Source organism: Salminus brasiliensis, chromosome 2, assembly GCF_030463535.1.
Source record: "Salminus brasiliensis chromosome 2, fSalBra1.hap2, whole genome shotgun sequence".
NCBI classification, from domain to species: Eukaryota; Metazoa; Chordata; class Actinopteri; order Characiformes; family Bryconidae; genus Salminus; species Salminus brasiliensis.
The window spans coordinates 6,924,701-6,938,051 of record NC_132879.1 but is presented as its reverse complement, the minus strand read 5'-3'; the positions used below and the strand labels follow the sequence as shown (position 1 = coordinate 6,938,051).

At 41.8% G+C, this 13,351-nt stretch overlaps 1 protein-coding gene across 5 annotated transcripts in view; it reads left to right on the top strand.

Moving 5' to 3' along the window:
- The window catches only part of LOC140550319 (RNA-binding motif, single-stranded-interacting protein 3-like), a 121,108-nt gene extending 107,976 nt beyond the window's left edge, over positions 1-13,132 (top strand). For all 5 annotated transcript variants that reach the window (XM_072674246.1, XM_072674247.1, XM_072674248.1 and 2 more), the window contains 4 exons: positions 2,682-2,795; positions 5,919-6,008; positions 7,188-7,306; positions 9,083-13,132. In XM_072674246.1, coding sequence (XP_072530347.1) covers positions 2,682-2,795; positions 5,919-6,008; positions 7,188-7,306; positions 9,083-9,086 — 327 coding nt within the window. In that variant the 3' untranslated portion in view covers positions 9,087-13,132. The remainder of the gene's footprint in view (positions 1-2,681; positions 2,796-5,918; positions 6,009-7,187; positions 7,307-9,082) is intronic.
- Positions 13,133-13,351: the final 219 nt, after the last annotated feature.

The following is a 13,351-nucleotide window of genomic DNA, read 5'->3' as shown; positions in this document are numbered from 1 at the left end:
GCTCTAATAACATTAATATCCAGTATGAAGCTCTAATAATGTTAATATGATTAATATGATATTTAGCAATATAATAATATAGATATAATTCATATTCCATTTTATTCTATTTTATCACATACATTTAGAGTGTGTAATTAATAATAACCCCATATCAAGTTTAGATGTGGTTTTATCAGCATTCTCTAGGGCTTATCCAACCTAGCAACAGTAGCTAAGGACGAGGACATTTGTGGGTGAGCCTGTAGAACAGAAATAAAACCTTTTTAGGAATTATCACTATTATTTCTCTGTGTTTTGTTGTTTGTCTTCAGGTGGAGGGGTTTAGTGGGGTTGTAGGGCTGAGGTGAGCAGCTCGGCCTTGAACTGGGCTGGTTGTGGTTCTGGTCTCAGTCAGAGTGAATATAACAGAGCTTGTTTACAGTCTGGAGAGAACTTTCATTCTGCTATATTTATAGAAATGATGGAAGAACACTCGCTCAAGTCGCCACAGTCTTTTGGAAAATCAATTTATAATAAACACACACACACACACACTCGCAACACAGCACATATTTTTTCCGCAGCAGACAGGTTTTATGGGTATGATTATGGTGTATAATAAGAGGAACAGTCTAGATTGCGGTGAGCTACTTCACTAATGACACACACACACACACACATGCATTATTCATGTCACAAAAATGATTTTACAGTGAGTAGTGAAAGCTGTAATAAGTGTGTGTGAGTGTTAGGGATGTGTGTTAACAATTCTGGTTGAACTGTGTGGTATTGATGTCACTGTGTCACCATTTAGGGAGTAGAGAGAGAACATTTAAACATTATTAAGTCAGGAAATCATCTTTGTCAGAAATTCATTCATTATTTTTTAATTGATTATTAATTTTTTTCTAAATGTAATCTGTACAATCAAAGCAACATTATTTATGAGTTGTATCTTAAAACAGTGGCTTCAGAATAATGTTGATGCTCCACTGACTGTAAAGGGGAGAATAGCGTCTGTCATCTATCTATCTATCTATCTATCTGTCTGTCTGTCTATCTATGTCTCTGTCTATCTATGTATCTATGTATCTGTCTCTGTCTATCTATCTGTCTGTCTGCCTGACTGTCTGTCTGTCTGTCTGTCTGTCTATCTACCTATCTGTCTGTCTATCTATCTATCTATCTATGTCTCTGTCTATCTATGTATCTATGTATCTGTCTGTCTGTCTGTCTGTCTATCTATCTATCTGTCTGTCTGTCTGTCTGTCTTTCTATGTCTATCTCCTTTAAAGATCTCTCTCTCTATACATGTGTGTTGGGTATATACTGTTGGTAGACTCATTTGTGAGGAACAGACTGTAATTCTGGAGCTGAGTGTATAAATGAGAACCACCATGTGGCAACACACACACACACACACACACATACACATACACACACAAACACACACAGTCTGTCCTCATCATCTGGCGTCATCCCAGCTTGTCATTACAGGCCAGTAACCAGACGTGTGTGTGTGTGTCTGAGAGAGAGAGAGAGAGAGAGAATGAGAGAGAGAGAATGAGAGAGAGAGAATGAGAGAGAGAGAGAGAGAGAGAGAGAGAGAGAGAGAGAGAGAGAGAAGGAGTAAGGATAGAGAATCCATCCATCTAGACAGGATGCTCATCACACAAACACACACACACAGAATCTTGAGCCTCCAAACTCATAAACTCTGTGTGTGTTTGTGTGTGGGGGGGATTTTTACACACCGCATGTGATTCCAACCCTGACCAATCGCTCCAGAAGGACGCTATGATTGGACGGACAATATGGAGTCAGCCAAGCGTGTGTGTGTGGGTGTGTGTGTGTGTGTGTGAGAAAGAGAGTGTGTCAGCCAAGTTAAGTGTGTTTGACGTTTTTATGAGGTGAGTGTATGAAAAGTGAAAGGTGATATTTTTGTGTCTGTGCTCAGACATCCACACACACACACACACACACACACACACACACACACACACACACACACATAATCTCAGGGTGTGTATATTGTTTATCAGTTGTAAGTGAGCTTGAGACAGTTTGAGAAGGAGGCTGCAGCCTACCAACAATTTGGTGTTTTATAAATAGTGAGGACTGTTCAGACTGACAGACTGTAATACACTACAGGAAGTGTAGGGGGCGCTCTATAATGTTTATATGATCCACACTCTCATTCTGACAGACTGTAATACAGGAAGTGTAGGGGGTGCTCTATAATGCTCTATAATGTTTATATGATCCACACACTTATTCTGACAGACTGTAATACACTATAGGAAGTGTAGGGGGTGCTCTATAATGCTCTATAATGTTTATATGATCCACACACTTATTCTGACAGACTGTAATACACTACAGGAAGTGTAGGGGGCTCTCTATAATGCTCTATAATGTTTATATGATCCACACACTTATTCTGACAGACTGTAATACACTACAGGAAGTGTAGGGGGTGCTCTATAATGTTTATATGATTCACACTCTCATTCTGACAGACTGTAATACACTACAGGAAGAGTAGGGGGCGCTCTATAGTGCTTTGTAGTGTTCATATGATCCACACTCTCATTCTGACAGACTGTAATACACTACAGGAAGTGTAGGGAGTGGTGTATAATACTCCAGCGTTTTCATATGATTTCATATGATCCATAATACCTCTCTCTTTCTCTCAGGGAACAGTGATCACTCCATCTTTGGAGCACACCACCGTCTCCATGCAGCCTGCACACTTGATATCTCCTCTAACACAGCAGATGAACCACCTAACACTGGGCTCTACTGCTAGTGTGAGTACACACACCATTGTGTATTTGATTGTGTGTGTATGTGTGTACATTTTGATGAGCCAAACCCAATGTAGACCTCAGCCGAAATGTCAGCTTTATCTTTGTTATTTTTTAAGGAAAATGAACTCACTGATACACTGAGAATAAACGCTACACGATTTACTAGGGCTGAGGAACCATTGACCTCACTAGTTCTGAGGAATCATTGACCTTACTTAGTCTGAGGAACTATTGACCCAACTGAGTATGAGGAACCATTGACTTTACTAGGGCTGAGGAACCATTGACCTTACTAGGTCTGAGGAACCATTGACTTTACTAGGGCTGAGGAACCATTGACCTTATTAGGGCTGAGGAACCATTGACTTTACTAGGGCTGAGGAACCATTGACCTTACTAGGGCTGAGGAACCATTGACCTTACTAGGTCTGAGGAACCATTGACCTTACTAGGTCTGAGGAACCATTGACTTTACTAGAACTGATGAACCATTGACCTTACTAGTTCTGAGGAATCATTGACCTTACTAGTTCTGAGGAATCATTGACCTTACTAGTTCTGGGGAATCATTGACCTTACTAATTCTGAGAACCCATTGACCCAACTGATTATGAGGAACCATTGGTCTTACTAAGTCTGAGGAACCATTGACCTTACTATGTCTGAGGAACCACTGACCCAACTGAGTCTGATGAACCATTGACCTTACTAGTTCTGATGAACTATTGACCTTACTAGTTCTGAGGAATCATTGACCTTACTAGTTCTGGGGAATCATTGACCTTACTAATTCTGAGAACCCATTGACCCAACTGATTATGAGGAACCATTGGTCTTACTAAGTCTGAGGAACCATTGACCTTACTAGGTCTGAGGAACCATTGACCTTACTAGGGCTGAGGAACCATTGACTTTACTAGGGCTGAGGAACCATTGACCTTATTGGGGCTGAGGAACCATTGACCTTATTAGGGCTGAGGAACCATTGACTTTACTAGGGCTGAGGAACCATTGACCTTACTAGGTCTGAGGAACCATTGACCTTACTAGGTCTGAGGAACCATTGACTTTACTAAAACTGATGAACCATTGACCTTACTAGGGCTGAGGAACCATTGACCTTACTATGTATGAGGAACCATTGACCCAACTGAGTCTGATGAACCATTGACCTTACCAGTTCTGATGAACTATTGACCTTACTAGTTCTGAGGAATCATTGACCTTACTAGTTCTGGGGAATCATTGACCTTACTAGTTCTGAGAACCCATTGACCCAACTGAGTATGAGGAACCATTGGTCTTACTAGGTCTGAGGAACCATTGACTTTACTAGGTCTGAGGAACCATTGACCTTACTAGGGCTGATGAACCATTGACCTTACTAGGTCTGAGGAACCATTGACTTTAATAGGGCTGATGAACCATTGACTTTATTAGGTCTGAGGAACCATTGACCTGAGTAGGTCTGAGGAACCATTGGCCTTACTAGGTCTGAGGAACCATTGACCTTACTAGGGCTGAGGAACCATTGACCTAACTAGGTCTGAGTAACTGATGACAATTGGGCTTAATACAAGCTTGTTGTACTAGTAGAGTATGTGCATGTGTGTCTGCACTTATAGCATGTTTGCAAATGGTGTTTGTGTGTGTGTGTGTGTGTGTATAATCACTTGCAGCTGTGCTAACACAGTATGAAGGCTTCAGCAGCTTTCTCTTACACAAACACACACTCCTCCATCAGCAGATACCAGATATCTACATTTTACTGTCATCAGGGAGGAAAGAGCTAAAGAAAGAGAGAGAGAGAGAGAGAGAGAGAGAGAGACTCTGGCCTCCTTCTCAACAATAAGCTCCTCCTACCGTTTAGCTCTACTATACAGGTGTACAGTTACAGACTGTAGCTCATCAGCTATTCTCAGCTCAGCGGTGACCCTGACAGCGTATCTTGAAGAAAAATCATCCTAACTCTAGTCTAAACATTCGTCTACTGCAACTTCGGTTACTTGTTTTGACAAATAATGCCTATAATTTTGTTTTGAGAAATAATGCAATGAATAAATTTGTTATTTGGAGCAATAATAATGATTATTTAGTTAATTATTTGCTTATTTTTAAAAATTATGAAGGTAATTATGAAGGCTTATTCTGAAAAAGAATGCAGATGATTTTGTTTTGAGGAATAATGCAGATAATTTGGCTTATTTGGAGAAATAATAATGATCATTTTGCTTGTTTTGGGAAATAATTGTACTTATTATTTTATTATGAAAGTAATTATTAAGACGTATTCTGACAAATAATGCAAATAATTTTGTTTTGAGAAATACAGATGATACTTTTACTTGCTGTGAGAAATAAGGCTGGCAATTTTGCTTATGTCAATAAATAATGAATATAATTCGGCTTGTTTTGAGAAATAACACTTGAAGGAATTCAGAAACAAGGCAGAATAAATTAATTGAATCTTCTAAAGCGATCTTAAACACATGGAGACTGAAACGACAGCAGTTTTCCAGTGTAAACAGGCCCAGTTTCCACTGTTTCCACTGGATACATGCTGTAGAGGAGCGTCTACATGCTGGAACACTATTAGAAGGTGTAGCAATGGAACGTTTATCCATTCACTCCACATCTCTCAGCTGTAATGTGTAACACCCTCACTTGTACATTCACCTACATCCACTGTATACACACTCATCCTCTCGTAACACACACACACACACACACACTCTCTCATTCAAACAGCCCAGTTTAAAAATACACTCCCTCTGACACACACATCTACCAGAAGACACACACACACACACACACACACACACGCACACACACACACGGTCCAGTGTGTTCTTGGTTTAACTCACTCTGTCATTTGTCCCACCCTCCACTTCCTGTCTTTGTCTTTTTTACAGCAGGGAGTGTGTGTGTGTGTGTGTGTGTCTGTGTGCATTAACAGAATGACGCTACTCTCTCAGGCACACTCTCCCACTACCCCCTGCAGGACAAAGACAGAACTGCACCCAAGATGCACAGACAGTTGTCATCATCCCCTCACTTACACTCTCTCTCTCTCTCTCTCTCTCTCTCTCTCTCTCTCTCTCTCTCTCTCTCTCTCTGTTTCAGTATATGACGGCTGCAGCCACTGTGGCTCCTATGCAAGGAACATACATCCCCCAATACACTCCTGTGCCTCCATCTGCTGTGCCTGTAGAGGTAACACACACACAGATACTCTCTCTCACTCTCACACACACACACACACACACACACACACACACACACACAACTACACACACACAACATTGTTCAAAACAGCAACCCCAATTCAGTATTAGCAGTAAGGCTAACGTAGCTAACAGAGTTAACAGAGGACAGCAGCCTACATCCACCCTACATACGGCAGGGAGGACATGCTGAGTAGACCCAGAAGGGTCACTCTTTCCAGACCACCAAACCCGGGCCAACCCAAACCCTCCCTACCTGACGTCAATGATCAGAACCCGAACAGAGCCCTCCGAGCTTAAAATGCGTCTCGGCCTGACTGGCCATCTTTCAAGACATTTGGAAGACTGGCATCCGGACCTTTTCTTTGTCCTGGAGTCGCCGAGGTGGTGGAACCAACTTCCTCTAGCAGACTCAATCACGGTCTTCAGCTGACTGAAGACCATCTTTCTAGAGCAGTTAGTGGAGCACTAATATCAATTACAGCTTCTGTTATGTCATGTTCTTCTCCACAGGTTCTTGCATAGTTTGGAGATCTCTACATTCAGGTTCTAGGGCTTGTTCTAGGACTCTGGGAATTGTGTGTTGCTTGTCAATTGTCTACTGGCACTAGCTTTGCTTATACTGAGCGAAGGACTAAGCACTTCTATAGGTCATACACTGACCAGCCATAATTTACAGTAGCATCAGTAGCAGCCAGTTCTTGAAGGTGATGAAGGTGTTAAAAGCAAGGGTAAGAATCTGAGACACCTGGACAAGGGCAAAATTGTGGCGTCTGGACAACTGGGTCTGGTCTAGTATGCCCTGGTCAGTACCTACCAAAAGTGCTCCAGGAAAGCACAACCGGTAACCTGGCAACAGGGTCATGGGCACCTGAGGCTTATTGATGTGATCCATGGAGGCGCCACCTTACAACTTAAGGGCTTTAATGATCTGCTGCCTACGTTAGTCTCGGTGCCAGATACCACAGGACACTTTCAGAGGTCTTGTGGAGTCCATGCCTTAATTGGTCAGATCTGTTGTGGTGGCTCAAGGTGGGCCTACTCAGTATTAAGCAGGTGGTGCTAATGTTATGGCTGGTGTAGACATAAATGTATCACTGGTCAGAGTTTCTGACAGAAGCTTCTTGTCCTTATCCTGTATTGAAATGATGGGATGTGTGTTTTTCAGGGCGTGGTGACTGACACATCATCACAGACAGTCGCCACATCGCAGGATATCAACACACCCCAGCAACAGATCGCCGTGGAGACCAGCGACCACATCCCATCATACTCTTACCAGTCTAAGTACGCACTAACTTCAAATTTTGTCTTAGGTATCCTTTCTTCTGGGAGTCCAAGATTCAACATATGTTCAAATACCATAATTCCACACATCCAAGTGTATCCTAGAGCGCTCCCTGGTCTTGGAGAACCCCTGCCTTGAAGGGATTGCTTGTGGACTGGATCAAGCGTGTTGAGGGCAAGGGATCGCAGGAGGTCCTCAGGACTGAGTTTGAACAACACTGCTGTAGAACCACTGCTCTATTGTCCTGTTCTACTCAACTGCTTTTCTTCTGTCGGTACTAGACTGATCATCTACTCAAATACCGTAATCCTACCCAGTGCAGGTTCCCAGTGGCTTGTATTGCCCACCACCGCCACATCATTCAGTCATGTTTGATCAGCTAATTTGACTAATTGTATTAGTACTATTCACCTCTGTCCAATCAGATTTGGACACCTGCTTCTCTGACTATCTCACAACACTAACTGGTTTGACTCCATTGAACTGCTGAAACTGATAATATGCAAATATGAATCAATAATAAACACTGTTAGCAAGTTACAGATGCATTCAAAATTATTCAACCTACATTAAAAATGCAGTTAATTAGCAAAATGTACAAACCTTTTTGCAATAAATCAATCAAACAAGAGCAACTTTGACTTCAGGAGTACAATTAATATTTAAGAAGTGAACTAGTTGTTCCATTGTAGTGCTCATTGTAAGTGCACTAATGATTAGTGTGACTACAAGTACACTTTAGTGCGCTGTAAAATAATAAAGTTTACTATACTTGAGGTTACTTCTTTTTCATTAGGGTTCCCTAACTTCCTGCCAGCAAAACCAGAGAAAGGGTAGCTAAAACAAAAAGGCACTCACCCCTCCTACCTAAACTCACCTAAAGAGGTGAGGTTAATAAAGTGTAACAATACTAAAAAGCTAACAGAGTTTGGGCTGAGCAGGATGTCCTCCAGGTCATCAAAGGGGGAGGAGCCTAAAACATCTTTCTCTGGGACAAGCTTCTTTTGTCCCTTTTATACAGAGCTCCCCTGGTGGCCAATCGTGGACCTGCATCTACAGAAACTCTAGACTAACACAGAAAACACAGCACACGAAAGGAATATTATGACCGGGGGTTGTAATAAAAAAACAACATATATATATATATATATATATATATATATATATATATATATATATATGTGCATCTACATTTATATATATATATATATATATATATATATATATATATATATATATATATATTGCCCCGGGTGGTCTAGCGGAGTAAGGTGTTGCCATTATGTTCATGTTCCAGTTGGCCTCTCCAGGGTGGGTAGATAGTGCTCTCCCCCTCACATCGCTTCGCTGCGTTGCTGGCCGTCACTGGCGTCTGCAGGCTGGTGCGTTGGACCCAGGTATGCGACGCTTCCCTCCAGGCACGTCGGTTGCCTGGCGATGTTGCTTCGGGGGCGTGTGCCGCCTCCCTGCAAAATGCCAATGTAGCCCCTACCTAAATCCGCCACTGATCTCTTCAGTCTGAAAGCTGTATATATAAGACATTGAGTGTACCTAAGTATACTTATGCTCTTTAGTTTCAGTATACTGCCAGCTTTTCTCTCCACTGTATGGGAGTTTCCAAGTGAATCTAGCAGTGAATTGTTTCCATGTGGTCTAAATCCTGAATCGGATACCGTAAGTCCAGCTCCAGTAGACTAACAGCTAACATGGAAGTGAGTCAGTTACTGAAGTTTATCATACGTTTCATTGTCCTTCTGTCCCCTTTCTCTCCTCAGATAGCATGTGGACCAGGTGAAGGTACCTGCCACAGAGTTGCCTTTCCTGGGCGTCAGAGCTGAGATGGGGCGGACTGGTTTCCAGGTCATGGACTTGTCTTTATTTCCCATGTGGATCAGACAAACAAGAACTACAGAGGACGTGAAGGAGAAGTCTTTGTTTCATCGTGTGACCTCATCGTCGGGTTGAGCTGAAGCTTCAAAACATTTCTCAAAATTAAAATGAAAAATAGTATTGCAAAAAATGACAGAAATGTAAAAAGTAAAAAAAAAATGACTAAGTAGATGATGCTTATTTTTTAAAGTTAGGTTAAAACAGATTGTCTTCCTCAGAAATGAAGCTACACTCACTTTTCACTCTTCTTAAGTTCCTTCAAGTTCTGTTTTTTCTAGAGATTTATGATAAACTCTTTTCTTGTCTTTGTTGCCTTAATTTTGAGGGTGTTCAAAATGTCTTTTTGTTCTGCCTGGCATTGTGTTTTTTCACAGAGAGAGAGATTAAGGCAGATGCTTGAGTCGTTTGGTGAAGCGAGGAGCTGAACAGAGATTAAAAAAGAACTTCCTAAACATGCTGTACAGATTTATCAGAGGATTTCTCGTTGCTCACTATGATATTATGATGTTGTGATTGAATCTTTAGGAGGAAGGAGACTGTTGTTCTGGACTGCAGTATGTTTGTGCTTCAGTGAGATTTTTTTAATGATCTTTGTATGTTTTTGTTTTTACATTTAGAGGAAAATGCAAATGCTGCAAATGTTTAAAAATTTTTCTTTGTTGTCATGATCATGTTTCGTTTTGAAAAACTTGAAAAAATGGTCATGTTTCACTGTATGAAATTGGCTTTTATGTTTAGCTTGCTTAACTGGATACACTGCGGCAAAAGAGAAAGAAGAAATATTCAGTATGTATCAAAAACATGATCGAAATCAGAAGGAAAGTCTTGCAGTGGTAAATGTGCGTAAGTGGAGAGCGGCGCATGACCTAACAGTGGCAAAAAAGTAACACAGATATTATAGATGCTTCTGGTCACTGTCTCGTATTTCCTTAGCAGTGTTATCTGAGAATTTTGGATGTATATATATTTCCCCACCTTAAAGATCCCCCCTGAGGATTCCTCCTGAAGACTGCTTCTGTCGTTGTCTGAGTTGTGTGTAGAAGTGACAGAATTCACTCCTATATTTATAGTTGAATCTCCCTCAACAATTTACAGTGAGAGCTAGCCACACTATAAAGTATAGCCTTCAAACAGGGTGGAGGTAGTTTCATCAACAACGCACAGTGAGAGCCAGCCAGGCTAAAGTACTGCCTTCAAACAGGGTGGAGGTAGTTTCATCAACAGCTCACAGTGAGAGCTAGCCAGGCTAAAATAAAGCCTTCAAACATGGTGGAGGTAGTTTCATCAACAACCCACAGTGAGAGCTAGCCAGGCTAAAGTACAGCCTCCAAACATGGTGGAGGTAGTTTCATCAACAACTCACAGTGAGAGCTAGCCAGGCTAAAGTACAGCCTCCAAACATTGTGGTGGTAGTTTCATCAACAGCTCACAGTGAGAGCCAGCCAGGCTAAAATACAGCCTCCAAACATGGTGGAGGTAGTTTCATCAACAACCCACAGTGAGAGCTAGCCACACTAAAGTATAGCCTCCAAACATTGTGGTGGTAGTTTCATCAACAGCTCACAGTGAGAGCCAGCCAGGCTAAAATACAGCCTCCAAACATGGTGGAGGTAGTTTCATCAACAACCCACAGTGAGAGCTAGCCACACTAAAGTATAGCCTCCAAACATTGTGGTGGTAGTTTCATCAACAGCTCACAGTGAGAGCCAGCCAGGCTAAAATACTGCCTCCAAACAGGGTGGAGGTAGTTTCATCAACAACCCACAGTGAGAGCTAGCCACGCTAAAGTATAGCCTCCAAACATAGTGGAGGTGGTTTTATCAACAACTCACAGTGAGAGCTAGCCACGCTAAAGTACAGCCTCCAAACATGGTGGTGGTAGTTTCATCAACAGCTCACAGTGAGAGCCAGCCACGCTAAAGTATTGCCTCCAAACATGGTGGAGGTAATTTCATCAACAACTCACAGTGAGAGCTAGCCACGCTAAAGTACAGCCTCCAAACATGGTGGAGGTAGTTTCATCAACAGCTCACAGTAAGAGACAGCCACGTTAAATTATAGCCTCCAAACATGGTGGAGGTAGTTTCATCAACAACGCACAGTGAGAGTTAGCCAGGCTAAAATACTGCCTCCAAACAGGGTGGAGGTAGTTTCATCAACAACTCACAGTGAGAGCTAGCCAGGCTAGAGTACAGCCTCCAAACAGGGTGGAGGTAGTTTCATCAACAACCCACAGTGAGAGCTAGCCAGGCTGACAGACAGCCTCCAGATCATCAGCCGATTTGTTTCTTAATAGCTGGTGCTCCAAGCAAAGTTTACATGTTTATTTAGCAGAGTGAGCGCAGTTGCCTGTAAGGACGATTTGCTGACAAAGCCAGTGGGCTAATGCCCAGAAGGCCTCTGAATGCCAGAACATCTGGGGGCTTCAGAGGTGACTTAAGGACTGTGGACAGTCCACTACATATTTGAAAATCAGTCGAATGAATTGCCCTTAAATATATAATCAATAAATAAATGAAATTGTTTAGTAAACATATGTCCTGAGACCTCCCCTTGACTGCGATTGGTTCTGATCACCATCTCGTTTGTTATGAGACAAATATTTGATACTTTGTTGGTTCTGAGACCTCCCACTGACTGTGATTGGGTCAAATTGTTATTTGTTCTAACTACGACTGGTCCAAATCACCATCATCAGCCATAACATTAGTTCCACTGACAGGTTATCTTCAGATTCTTTTCATCTACAGTGTTATCTACCAAGCAGGTGAACAGTCTTGAAGGTGATGATAAAGGTGTTAAAAGTAGAGAAAAATAGAATCTGAGACACTTTGATAAGAACCACACTGTGACGGCTAGACAACTGGGTCAGAACATCTCCAAAACATCAGGCAGGTCTTGTGTTTTTTTCTGTCTTTTGATATGCAGTGATCAGTACCTACCAAAAATGCTCCAAGAAATGATAACCGGTGTAAATGTGTCAGGGTCAAGGTTCAAGATTCATTGACGAGGTCCATGGAGGCCCCAACTTACAAATTACAGGACTTGAAGGATCTCCTGCTTTCTATATTAGTCTTGGTGCCAGAAACAGAACACAGAACACCTCCAGAGGTCTTGTGATGTCCATGCCTTGAATGGTCAGATCTGTTATGGCAACACAAGGAGGGGCCACTTAATATTAGGCAGGGGGTGCTAATGTTATGGCTGATCGGTGTATATAGCATTATATAGATTTAGAAGCATTTTGGGCTCAGTCCACGCCTGCTTGTTAAAATTAACTGATAATCTTTCTTAAATACTTTTAAACCCAGAAGATGTTGGTTGGTGCCTCGCTCTCCACTTCTGCAGGAGCTTCTGGTTGAACCCAAGCAGCAAAAGCAATAGAAGAAATTGTTCACAATTTCTGTAGTTTTTCTGAAATGCAGCTTAAAGACAGCCATTTTATACCAAAGACGAAGAGACTCTTCTGTTTTTATCCTGTTCAACTTTGCCGTTGTCGTCGTTGTAGTTCTTGTTGTTGATGTTGTTGCTGATGATGATGATGATAATGAAAATGATGATGATGATGATGATTGTGTTGCTACAGCTATAATCATTAATGTTCCTCACACTGACCTCACAGGCGACATCTCTTTCTATTTCTCTCAGTTGATTTCTCTCTCACACTCCTTTATTTAAGCCTTTCGCTGCCCTATATGGTTGGGAAACAGGTGAAAGGCAGTCAGAAATCCTAAACGGCTCTACCCTGCTCCGACCTCGGGCTCAGAACTTGAATTATCGGCAGGTCATGGATTTTAGCTAAGTAGATGTACTGGAATCAAAAGGAACTCTTAGGATGGACATCATACAATCCAGCTGTGATGTTATCTGCAAAGAGTTTTCTCAGAAGGTTCTTGGTGAGTCATCTCTCGTTGGATTAGTGAAAATCACGTGTGGAGTGTGCATGTCACCTGACAATAAAGAATGATCACACCCAGATCATACGTTCTCAAGCAAGCGTTTATCTGGAGTTTTTAAATACCAATCAGAATCCTCTTTTCTTGGCATCCTCAGAACGCACTTGATTATGGTTAATTATGGAAAGGATCAAGTTCACCAAATGCAGTTCTTCAGTCTTGGGCAGTAAATGTCTTGGATCTGCAAATAATGTAAAT